This window comes from Halictus rubicundus, chromosome 10 (genome assembly GCF_050948215.1).
Source record: "Halictus rubicundus isolate RS-2024b chromosome 10, iyHalRubi1_principal, whole genome shotgun sequence".
Taxonomy (NCBI): Eukaryota; Metazoa; Arthropoda; class Insecta; order Hymenoptera; family Halictidae; genus Halictus; species Halictus rubicundus.
The window spans coordinates 139549-152215 of NC_135158.1; the positions used below are offsets into that span (position 1 = coordinate 139549).

A 12667-nucleotide genomic window follows, 5' to 3' on the forward strand; every position below is an offset into this window, starting at 1 on the left:
CCCTAATACGTACATAACACCATCATATCCCTTATTCTCAGAGTTCATATAGAGAATAGAACACCGTGGGAACCCGAATTTTTTGAGCAGTCGATATTTCAGAACATGAGACATGAAGTCCCATAAGATGATAGGTCTATCCTTATACCTCGTCTGTGCTTCGACCAATAGCAAAATTACGAAATTGCGGACACGAATTTCGCTTCTGGTATTCATACTCCATGTTCTGACTGTAATTTCGACCGAATCGACCCATCGACTCTGACATTCCTGATCTGCGCTGATCTGCGCGTAGATGCAGCGGTACAGGGTACAGCATTTGCCAAAGATCATAATGGTAATAGAAATGCGCACGCGTAACACACGTGGTTACTGTCATACGATGATAATGTTCCCTGCGCTGTCTAATCGTCACAGTCTTACATCCGCGGAATATTCCAAACAAGAACATTACGGCTATTAGAAATAAAAATACAATCTCTCGGTAAATAGCAAAAGCTTCATTCTATTACGTAAAGTACAACCAAAACAGTGAAACATTATCTTTCGTTATAGATTTCAGATTTAACGTTTTGCGCACAACTGATTGTAATCTACTATAAATAGTTTAGATGTAAGAGTGATTGCGGATTCTGAAATCATGTCTCAAAGATCAAATTCCATAGACATTCTAGACTTACAAGATACATATACACCAACTGGGATGCCTTTAAGAGGAATCTACAAACGGTAAATAACTTTTATTAATGTATAACCTAATGATCATTATGTTACTTAATATAAATAATATTAGTCATGATAAGCTTCCACAGGCATTCTACTTTAATGTTTATCGATGAACTATTTCTATCACAGTTATGAATAATTATTAATATTTATTACAGGAGTTTCGCTTACATAACAATCAAAGATAGATTGCCAATAATTTTGACTAAAATAGTTGATACCTTAAGTCGCAACAAAGAAGATATCGCAAACCTATATGGCGAGGTATTGGGCGTAAGTTAGAACTGCCTCTGACTTTAAATGTTTATTTAAATAATCTAATATTTGGAATGATGTATTTATTTAGAATGTGTCTGAAGAAATTAAACATATCATTGGATTTATTAGTAAATTAAAGAATGAAGTAGTTACTAATAAAACTTTAAAGCCTTTACAAACGCTACCTAATGCAACAAATAATGATGCTGATGAATGGAATAAATATCTAATAAAACGTACTGAGATAGAAGGAACCACACCTACATGGTTCAATACGCTTTGGTTGTATTGTGAATGTTATATGTACCGAACCCTTGCACAAGAGTTTGTTCTTACGTATGTTTAAACATTTCCTATAAAATCATTTTATATAAAATTTAGATATGAATTAGTAAAGTATATATTTATTTTCAGAAAGTATTTACATAATTATGATATTTTTCAACAACAGAAGCAAAGTGCTTTTATTGGCTCATTAGTTAGTATAAAAGCTCTTTGTGCTTATACATTGGACTATACAAAAAGAGCAGAGTCTTTATTAATGGTTGAAACAAAGGAAGAATTATTCAAGTTTCTTCAATTAAATCTTTGGGGCAATACGTATGTATAATTTTCAACATTTCTTTGTAAAATTCTATCAAAGCTTGCAATGAAATTTTTTTTGTAGATGTGATTTATCACTTAGTGCTGGATCAGAAGTTAGCCAAACCAATAACCCCATAGAAGTTCTGAAATCATTGCAAACAGATATTCTTGTTGACAACTCAGAATTAGTTTGGAATTTATTAAAGAAAAATAAAAATAATGACACATGTATTGTAGACATGGTACTAGATAATGCAGGATATGAATTCTTTACTGATTTATGTTTAGCAATATTTTTGATAGTTAGTAAACTGGCTGTAAAAATAAGATTTTATGTAAAACGATATCCATGGTATGTAAGCGATACAACCAAAAATGATTTTTTCTGGACTTTGGAATACATGAATAATTCATCAAATGAAGATTTAAAAAAATTAGCTGAATTAGCAAACAATTATCTAGAGACCAACACATGGACCATCGAGGTACACACAGCATAGTTTCTTGTATACATATAATTAAGTGAACTCTGTATACAAAATTTAACGTTCTGTGTATGTTTTATTTAGGAAGAATCCTATTGGACAGGACCATATGATTTTGCTGAGATGAGAGAGCATGATAGAGAATTGTATGTAAAATTATCAAAAGCTGAATTGGTAATATTTAAAGGGGATCTGCATTATAGGAAATTAGTTGGTGATATAAATTGGGCATATACTGCAACATTTACTGAAGCATTAAGAGAATTTCAACCGTCACACATACTTAGTTTGAGGACAGTGAAATCAGATGTCTGTGTTGGTCTACAACCAGGCATAGCGGATGAACTTTTTAAAAAAGATGAAGGTTGGATGTTTACGGGTCAATATGGGTTAATACAAACAACCATGGGTGGATCTTGCCAATGCTCTAATATGTGCACCACGTTAAAGTCCTTAAAAATGGAAGAACAAAAAAAATATAGCAATGTATAAATCTTCATGGTATTGAATATGTTTTGTACATATGTCCTACCTGACTTTGTGCCTGTATTTTAATTATTACGTGTTCAGTGTATATGATTAACTGTACATACATATACAATATCGTAAGTACAACTCTACAAGTTATCTTCATACTTTAATTATTAAAATATTTTCTACTTTTAATAATTAACGGGTACCTATCAAATCTTCCCAATTAGTTACTGTGATTCCAATTCTAGAAGTAATTTCAAAAAGTCACTACGTATTAATTATTGTTATATATTTTAAATTAAATACTTGCTACAAATAAACTACAAAGGCTATAGCCGGGTTTGGGGGTCAAATCTGCCCTGGAAGGTGTTTTATTCTAATTTGCGCCATTCGATAGCCTACCAAAAAAGATACCTTTCAGCCAAGTCTTAGCCCGATAGCTCATCTGTAAGGGTAGTTATAGAGGAAAATCGAAAATCCAGTTTTTGGCTCATTTTCCTCATTTAATGACAATTTAAAATTCTAAAAAAAATCTGACACATTTCGGATACCAAACCACATACTTTGAATCGTTTTCAGATTTGTCCGTTGCAAACTCTGGTTGTAAAAATCGAAAAACACGAAAAAATGCAGATTTCATATGGAAATCGAAGAGACACTAGAACAGAATTAATTTAGCAATGAGATATTGTCCTAAGTATTATACTCAATTTTTTTCAAATTCATGCGTTTGGTGCGTCATAGTAGGAAAAAATAAAAACTACTTTCTTCGGCGTTTTTTCCGTGAAAAACTAAGTTATAATTATCGTAGAAATATATTATGTGATATGAAACATTCCTAACTTCAGGGAAACATCGTCCAGACTTTAAAAATTGCGCAGTACAAAAAACGACAATTATACTATGCAGGGTATATCCAAATATTTCGAAGTTACCTTCAACGGCGCCGGTTGGTGCAGTAGTTATAGTCTCCGACCAGTAGCTGCGGAACCGCTGAAGACTTTTTGGACCATATTCGAATCCCGCCCCGGGCCAATTTTTTTTTTCGTTAATCAGTTTTTTTTCAGTTTCTAACCGTATGATTGTTGTTACGTCACTGTAAAAACATTTTTTAACTATGTTTGAACTATTTTTTAATAATTTTTCGGAAAAATATTTTTGGAGTACTTTCGGCCTTTAGTCATTTACGGGTTGTACTACTTATCTACTTCGATTTTCGATTTTCCTCTATAACTACTCTTACAGATGAGCTATCGGGCTAAAACTTGGCTGAAAGGTATCTTTTTTGGTAGGCTATTGAATGGCGCGAGGGTGAGGGTGTGGAGGAGGGAAGGTGGCTGGATGATTGAACGGAGAGAGTAGTGTTGCCAATTGCGAAGAAAAGGGAGAGCAGAATGGTGGGGGTCTACCTGGGGGTAACGCTAACACAAACGGCGTACAAGGCGTACGCAACGGTGTTGGCGGAAGGTGTTGTTTGAGAGCCAGACGGGTTTCAGAAAAGGGTTGAGGTGTATAGATAATATTTACTAGTGATGGGCGTGATACTAATATTTCTCATAAGTTTCAAACAATTCGATTCCCAAGTAATTATTTGAAATGTTTGATAGATATCAAAAATTTAAATGCTTGGTATTGACATCTGATATGAGTAGGGCCAAAATGGGCATTGGGTGGTATTGGTGTCACACCAACAATAAATGTATCGATGCTACTCGAACTAGAGTCGAGCATACATAAGTATCGAAACAATAATTAATACTGTAGGTATCGAAAAGTATCGATTTCCAAATGATTCCTTCAAATATCTCAATGCTTTAAAGATTGTGAGTTCGGACCTGACATGAGTATAGAATTGCCACGAGTGGAAATACTGGAACATTTCGGCAAGAAAAAAAGCAGATAAAACAAAAATAACCGAAATAGACGTAATAAAGGATTTATTTTTTACATATTTAGAAACAATATTTTATTCACTATATTGTCTTTTAATCGATTTCTTTTTTTACTAATTATTTCGCCAGTCTTTGAGAATACTCTTTCAGAAGGAACAGACGTTACCATAACACAAAGATACTCCTTTGCAAGTTTTGATAGTATTGGATATTTTAATGTATTATCTTTCCAAAACATCAATGGATTTTCATGTCTGGATAAATATGGTTCTTTCATATAATTATTTAATTCTGCAGATACACCACTTTTACATGCGACTGTATTTTTTTTAAGTACTTGTATATCAAATACTGACCAAAATGAGGGGCCTTCTCCCATTACTGTTTCTTGGAATTCCTTTCGATGTGCTGTAGATTCCGTAATCGATGTTTCCAATGGAGTCGCTATATTAATTAATTCATTACATGTTTGAAATGACATGAATGAAAGATAATTCTCGAAATCGTGGATCTAGTAATGCTGAAATTGAGTATTTTTTATTCATTTCATAGTTATGAAGGTACTTATCTAGTTGCAATCTTAATTCCGTACGAAGTGTTCCTGCAATACCCCCTTTGTCTTGGTAAGTATCAATGAAAATATATAATTCTTTTTTAATTAATACAAGTTTGAAAATACTAGCATATAAGTAAGATTATTCATAACCTTCATCGTTATGTTTGAAGTAATTCCAAACTCATAATCTTTTATGAGACATTATCTTATGAATTTTTGCTGGAAAATTGTATTTGAATTAGTCGAGTTCTCACAGAATACTATGGTATCGCAACTGATGGTTGCTGGAGGAATGAATGTATTGTAAGAGAGAAATGTCTTGGGAGGATTAACGAACCTCACACAAGCATACCTCACGCCTCACGCCTCTCCTACAGTATTTAATAAATATATACACTTGATGGCATGTTGGAAACTGTGACAGAAGTGTAATATACAGAATCATTGTTATATACAGAATTGTGAATGTATCGATAGCAATTCCATCAAAGACGTACTTATAAAGGATCGAGGCTTCTGAGCAACTATCATTAGGTATTGGTACTTTTTGATACCCAGAGAATCATTTATGCTTGTGATACCATGATTCTTTGCTACAAGGGATCGATACCTGTTGAACATGCTCAAGGCTCATCACTATGTTACGTATGGAGACGTTCTCCACATTCCTTTCGATTAGAATTTGTAATCTCTTTTCTGAGAACGAAAAGCGTCCCAACAGGCCCCTTTTATTAACGAAAGATACTGTATGCCTTCTTTATATCAAAATCTCTAGACACTCCCTTCTGGCATCCGTTAATTAATATTCTGATAGGAAATAGCCCGGATAACCTTCATTAACCCCTTTTAACGAAAATCTAACTGAGGCCTGGGTTTCATTAGAACTGACAAAAAAATGTGACTGTGACCCTACGTACATTAAATCTTAAACAGAGTACCCCTTTCATTTTCAAGGTATATAAACCCGTTCATGTTCATTCTCCTCGGTTCAGTTGAGAAGCAGACGCGGTTCAGTACTCGTGCAGTCACGTCGCGTCAAGTCTAGTGAGATCGGGTTAAAGTCCCTTTCGAATCAATTCGTAACCTTATAGATTCCGTTAGTTCGGTATATATTCTATTTGGCATTAAACAATCGCTATCTAGCCCCGCATTGCCAGTGCGTCAACACCGTGCATCATAGGTAACAAATCCTCAAATTGTACATTCACTCGCGACACAAACAACAACATTCGTAATTATCTTTTATTAATGGAAGATACCGTATCACTTCTTTATATGAAAATCTTTAGAACACTCCCTTCTGGCATCTGTTAATTAAGATTCTGATACGAAATAGCCCGAATAACATTCCATTAACCCCTTTCAACGAAAATCTAACTGAGGCCTGAGGTTTTCATTAGAAGTGGCAAAAAAAAATGTGAGTGTGACCCTATGTGACATTAAATCCTAAACAGAGCACCCCTTCCATTTTCAAGGTTTATTTTCATCCTCTTCAGTCAGTAGTCGGTTAGTAATCGCGCAGTCACGTGTAGTCACGTTGCGTTACACGCATAAGAGTCAATTCTAGTGAGATCGGGTTAAAGTCCCTTTCGAATCAAATCTTAACCTTATATATTCCGTTAGTTCGGTATAGATTCTATTTGGCAGTCAATAATTGCTCTCTGACCCTGCATTGCCAGTGCGTTAAAACCGTGCATCATAGGTAACAATTTCTTCAATTGTATACTTACTATAAATTCATTCGCGACACCAACAACAACACTTGTAACAAATTTCAACTCAGAATATATTTGTCTTGTTTGTTAACTCGCCTAATCTATAAACCCTTAATTATTGCCCAATATCCTAATCTAGTAATTGAACGTTCCCACACGATACAACCTTACCGCTCGCATTGTATCAATTAAATTATATATAAATTACGGGGCTTACTAACTTCCTAGTGGGTCCCTCATTTCGCATCGCAGGTTTGCCCGCGACAAACCTTAATCCAACAAAGATTTCTCGAACTTAGTGGCTCCCCAGTTTAACATTGGGTGCGTCGACGAAAACTATACCATCCTAGCGGCTCGCCAATTTTGTATTGGGTTGCTCGGCATCCTACAGCTCCCTGGTTTCCCATCAGGTGCGTCTGTGAATCTTCCAACTCACAGCGGATACCCGATTTCGCATTGGGTTTATCCGCGCTGTTACACAACCTCCTAGCAGCTCCTCGGTTTCGCATCGGGTGCGACTTTTTTTCCGTGGGGAAAATGCTTTTCGCATACCCCAGCTCCCTGGAGGAAGCCGGGGTTATGTAGGACTACCCCTGGGGAAAATCCCCAGAAGGCTACCCACTAAAAAACCCACGCTCACCTAAGCTAAAGGGGAGGTGCCTGGATAACGCGAGAACTCAACAGGTTACCTCCCAGCTATCGTCACACCCCGGGGGAGGGGTTAACCTCCCCCATTGCCTGCGCTACAAGACCCCGGGCGAAGGGACCCGCCCGGTGTCCCCATCCCTGGAGCCTTCGGATTGGGCTTCCCGAGCCCCAGCTCGGTCCACCCACAGCTTCCGGAGTCTTCGTGCCCAGCTCAGGGCCGGTATCCCGAGGGAACCAGCCCCGGCCGAGGCAAGAAGACGCCGCCACCGGAAGGAAGGGCCGTAGGAGGCGCGATCCGGCACGCCCCCAGCCCTTCCTTACCCAAAACCCCCCACGAATCCCACTCCCCTAAGGACCGACACTACCCATACCGGGAAACTAACCCGGGGGGTGTCGTCCTATCACAGGGGGAGCTATGCTCCCCCCTCGGGGGCCCGGGTCAGCTCGCACCTCGGGCCCCAAAATTCACCGCCCCCAATGGTGGGGGCACATTAGAGCGCCGGGAGACTCCCCGGGCCGACCCCACTCCGCCCCCCCTCACGGGGTACCGGTTGACGCGGGGGAGACCCCAGCGCCCTCCCTTCCCTCGCCGCCCCCCTCGTGGGGGGCACACGTCGGCGCGGGGGTCGTTCTCGCGCCAACACACACCTCGCGGAGCCTGGGTCCCGTTCCCGGGCCCGCTCGGCGGCCTCCTTCTGCTTCATTACTTCCTTGCAGGAGGAGGCCACCGCCATCCACGACCTCTCGCTGCCGACCATATGGTCGACCACGGCCGCCAGCGAGAGGTCCCATCCTCCCACTGCGGCTCTCAGGACACGGCGCACAGTGGTGCCAAATGGCCAAAAAGCGGTAAAAAATCTGTAAGAACGAAACTATCCAACGAATTTGTTTGAAAATTTGTGGAGAGATTGCCACAGGTACAACGCTTATTTGGTAAAAAAAATTTTGCAAAACGTTGTTAACATTAAGTAATATGGGATAATCGAAAATCTTTGTTTTCTGTCCATTTTTTATTTATGAAAGCATACAACAAATTCTTTAATAGATTTCGATCTGGAACTAATCGTTTTGGCAAGTTATAATATTGATCTAGCTTTGTGCAAAATTTCATGAGATACTTCGAGATGCTTCCGCCGCATTTTCAGTTTAAATATCAACTTTCGGAATTTCCGAGAATGAATCGCGCGGATGTCACGATTATTTGATGTTTTAGGTGAAATTTTTAAGGGATACATATCACATAATTAAAAAAATGTGACATTCATACTGTGGCGGCGACAAGCTGGCGCCACGTCTCCGCCATGTGTTTAGTTTTAAGAAAGTATGTTTGTACGAATGAATATCGGGTTGCGTGCTGCGCGATAGCGTCGAGTGGATGTTTAGATGACTGGGTCGAGTGTCGCGTAGGGTGAGTGTGTTTAGTTTAGTTAAGAGCGAATGCAGACCGTGAGAATGAAGAAAGAGGGATTGTTGTGAGGATGCGTTAGCGAGCGAATGGTTAGTTCGTAAGTTTAGTTCTGTAAGAGAATTCGTCGAGAGCGGACACGCGGGCTACGCGGGTGTATCGTCCCTCTCGCAATAAAACTCTAGTCCGACCACGAGCTGTACATGCTGATTACCCGTAACCTATCCCGACAGTACTCACCATCCACAATACATATAAAAAAATATTCAATACCAATTTTTTATGTTAAATAAACAAAGTTTTCGTTCACTGGACCACTGTCGCAAAAATGCAACAGGTATTTTTTGGTAGTGCTCCAATGAACGCTACAAAAATAATTTATGTAAGATAAAAAAATTGTTATTAAATATTTTTTTGTACATAAAAAATTAATAAATCAGATGCACTTCACATTTTTCTTTATTATTTAGAAATATTCCTAAAAAATTTCACCTGAAACATCAAATAATCGTGACATCCGCGCGATTCATTCTCGGAAATTCCGAAAGTTGATATGTAAACTTAAATTGAGGCGGAAGCATCTCGAAGTATCTCTTGAAATTTTGCACAAAGCTATATCAATATTATAACTTGCCAAAACGATTAGTTCCAGATCGAAGCTATTCAAAGGATTTTTTGTATTCTTCCATAAATAAAAAATGAGCGTAACACAAAGGGGCTTCAGGTTATTCCATATTACTTAATGTTAAATAACTTTTTTGGAAAATTTTTTTTGCCAATTAATAGTTGATGCCATTTGCAATAACCCATATGATTTGTAGACCCCTAAGTATTCAATAATAGAGGGAGTAATTACATAAATATCGCACTGAAAACTGATGAATTTCCAGGAGCGAGGAAATGGTTATTTACCATGCGTATATCTCCGTAAAAAAATTTTTTTTCAAAAATCTGACTTTGGCACATCATGCACGCACTATTAGGCTATACAGAAATAATTTTTTTTTATAAAATGGATTTTTTGCCGCCTTGGCACCACTGTGCGGCGCGGCACCGGCCCAAGCTGGGCACTCCTCCAGAGTATGCCGCGCCGTGTCGACGTCTTCACCGCAGTGGTGGCACTGCGCAGTCGGCTCCCGCCCCATCCTGTGCAGGTACTCCCCGTAGTACCCGTGGCCGGAGAACACCTGCGTGATACGGAAGGTCAACCTTCTTCGCCTCCTGCACCATGTATCAAATATGGGCAGGCGGGCCCGGACGGTCGGACGCGTCGAGGGGGACAGCAGTCCCCCCAATCAGTAACACGTCCACCCGAGCTTGGCGTATTCGAGCCTCGATCTCCTCTTCCTCCCAGCACGTAACCTCCACCCCCGGCGGACGGCGGAACGAGCAGGCGACATGGTATAACTTCGCCCGCTCTGCAGCCGCCAAACGGAATGGTGCGGTACCCCCGTATGGCCCGCAAGGCCAGCCGGCGCCGCACTCTTTACAAGAAGGCTTGGCTGCACCGGCTAGCCCCGAGTGAGCGGTGCCACACGGGGGCCCCATAAAGAGCAATAGACCGCTCCACCTCGGCCACGACCGAGACGATCCATATAACCAAATCGCCTCGGTCTTTGCGGCGGCCACGGTGAGCCGCATCCTCTGGACTCCCCCGACCACGCAGCCGAACCAGTGAGGTGTATGGCGGCGGCAAAGGGGGCCATCTCGCCACCTCTTTATGACCATCAGTTCTCCCTTGATGGTCTCCAGGGAGTCGCGCGTCTCGCGCAGCTCCCTTTTTAGGGCGGCATTCTCCGCCCGCAGTCTTTCATTTAGAGCTGCCGCAGGAGAATCGTAGTGGGGGCCCGCGAGGGGGGCAGAGCCAGAGCCAGCATTGCACTCGAGCTCTCTTACCGCCGCACAGTGCGGACAAATCGCCTGTTTTCGGCACTTCTCGTAGTTCGGTTATTAATGCATATATAGAGGAAATTTTTTACAGACAATTATATTTACCAATATAGTTTATAATTTTAACAAAAAAAAATTGTTTAGAAAAAAAAATTTATTATTAAAAATTAACAAATTTATTTTTAAAAACTAACAAGTTTAGAACAAAATTACTAATAAATGAACCATATGTAAAATTAACAATAATAAACTTAAACAAATCATAATACTAGTGAATAAAATGAATAAACTCAACAAAATGCTATCCGATCATGCTGCTGCTGCTTCGCTATCCGAATCATTCTCAGTACTTTGATTGCGACTCAAAATCATTGACTCTCGTGATCTTGCACATTTCGATCTATCCCTACATTCTTATTACTTTTTCAATAGTTATAAAACATATATTAAAAACAAATTAAAAATACATAAAAATGATTGATATATAATTATTGCAAAATTGTATTATGCATAAATATGGTTATTATATGATTATTATTAACAATTTCCATCCTAATACTCATGTTTTGCAAAAGAAATGTATTTCATATCGTGATATACACGAATATTGAACTTTCCTGGTAAATTCCCCACTGTAACTGTGACGAACAACTGGCAAAATTTTTTACAACCAAATTTGTTTACAAATGTATACTTATTATTAATTATTCACAGAAAATGAAATTTAACAATATAACTAATATATTTAAAAAGAAAATAACAAATTTTCCACGATAGATCCTAAAGGAAAGGTATGGACACTTCTTAAAAAGTTTATAAAATTGAGAGTCGCAAAAAGTGGCAGCTAAAACTATGAAATTCTTAAACTATAATAAGTAATGTATCCGAATATGCATAAATCTCAGGACATCTTTTGCCGTTCTCTTTTTATGTTAATTTGAAGATTTATATGCAATTAACAAATAACACCACCGTTGAAAATTTGTACAAAAAATAAATCTACTTTATTAAATGTATAAAGAATGCATATTTCTTGGTAAGAACTTTCCATTCCACAGAATTATTATTGCACACTCATTTATAGTTAATATAACATTTTTCGATTTTTGGCACTTTAGAGAGTGCCTCCATGGCCAAATTTTTTCACAAAAATCTAAATTTGGTTACTAATGCATATGCAATGGTAATTAGTCACAAAATATTAAATTTAACATTAAAATTAATAAGTTGAAAAAAAAATTATTTTTATGCATAAAAAAAATTGTTAAATGATGTTTAAATGAATAATAATATGCATTTCCTGCTAATAAAGAGTTCTGCCAAAGGAAATTTTCGTGCATCGTCAAATAAAAATGTAGTGAGATGTGCCGAGTAGTCCGCACTGTGCGCCGCCTTGATGGCGCGGGCGGACTCCCGGAACCCCTTCATAAAGGTCCCTTTGAGGTTCTTGCTCCTCCCGGCCAGGCCTTCGACTTCGCATGACCGCTCTACTATGAGAGTGGTCAGCTCACCCGGGAGCAGGCTTCGCACCTCGGGCAGGTGCTCGTCCCCCTGGCGACCGCGTGTTCCCACCGACGGGGTCGGCGAGTCCTGCCTCTGCCGCTTCCTGCCACCGACTCCAGAAGAGGCGACCGTGATTATCGAGGCTCGGTCCTCCTTCTGGTCAGGCAGATCGCGGGCAGGCGTGACTGTCTCCAGAGGGGTCCTCAGACGGACACCGTCTACTGGACCAGGGGCCCGCATCTCTTGTGACACCGAGGCCACAACTTCCTTCTCGACCGCTTCCGGGCGCGGTTGCCCCTCCGAGGCAGTGCTTTACTCGAATCCATAATTGTCATTATTGGGTCTGGTTACTATGCCCTCATTTCTGGGGGCGCCTCACTCGATACCCTCCGTGTAACGAGCGGAAAAAAAGTCCACCGGGGCAGAGCCGCTTACCCCGGTAAGCCTAAGTACAACGGGAGGTCGGCAGGTATTCCGAGGCTGTACAACGCTTGAGAGCGGATGCATCCATCGCCCACCCCCGGCGCTTA

At 39.7% G+C, this 12667-nt stretch overlaps 1 protein-coding gene across 3 annotated transcripts; it reads left to right on the forward strand.

The window, feature by feature from the left end:
• Positions 1–320: 320 nt before the first annotated feature.
• LOC143357748 (damage-control phosphatase ARMT1) lies at positions 321–4479 on the forward strand. Of its 3 annotated transcripts, XM_076794328.1 has the most exons (8): positions 321–484; positions 556–729; positions 885–999; positions 1073–1320; positions 1399–1584; positions 1652–2054; positions 2139–2200; positions 2258–4479. In XM_076794328.1, the coding sequence occupies exons 2-8, from the start codon at positions 641–643 to the stop codon at positions 2544–2546; spliced, it is 1392 nt and encodes a 463-aa protein (XP_076650443.1). In that variant the 5' UTR covers positions 321–484; positions 556–640; the 3' UTR covers positions 2547–4479. The 3 variants fall into 3 exon arrangements, with proteins under 3 accessions (XP_076650443.1, XP_076650442.1, XP_076650441.1); XM_076794327.1 differs by having other exon boundaries at positions 322–484; positions 885–990; positions 2139–4479; XM_076794326.1 differs by having other exon boundaries at positions 323–484; positions 2139–4479.
• The last annotated feature ends 8188 nt before the right edge of the window (positions 4480–12667 follow it).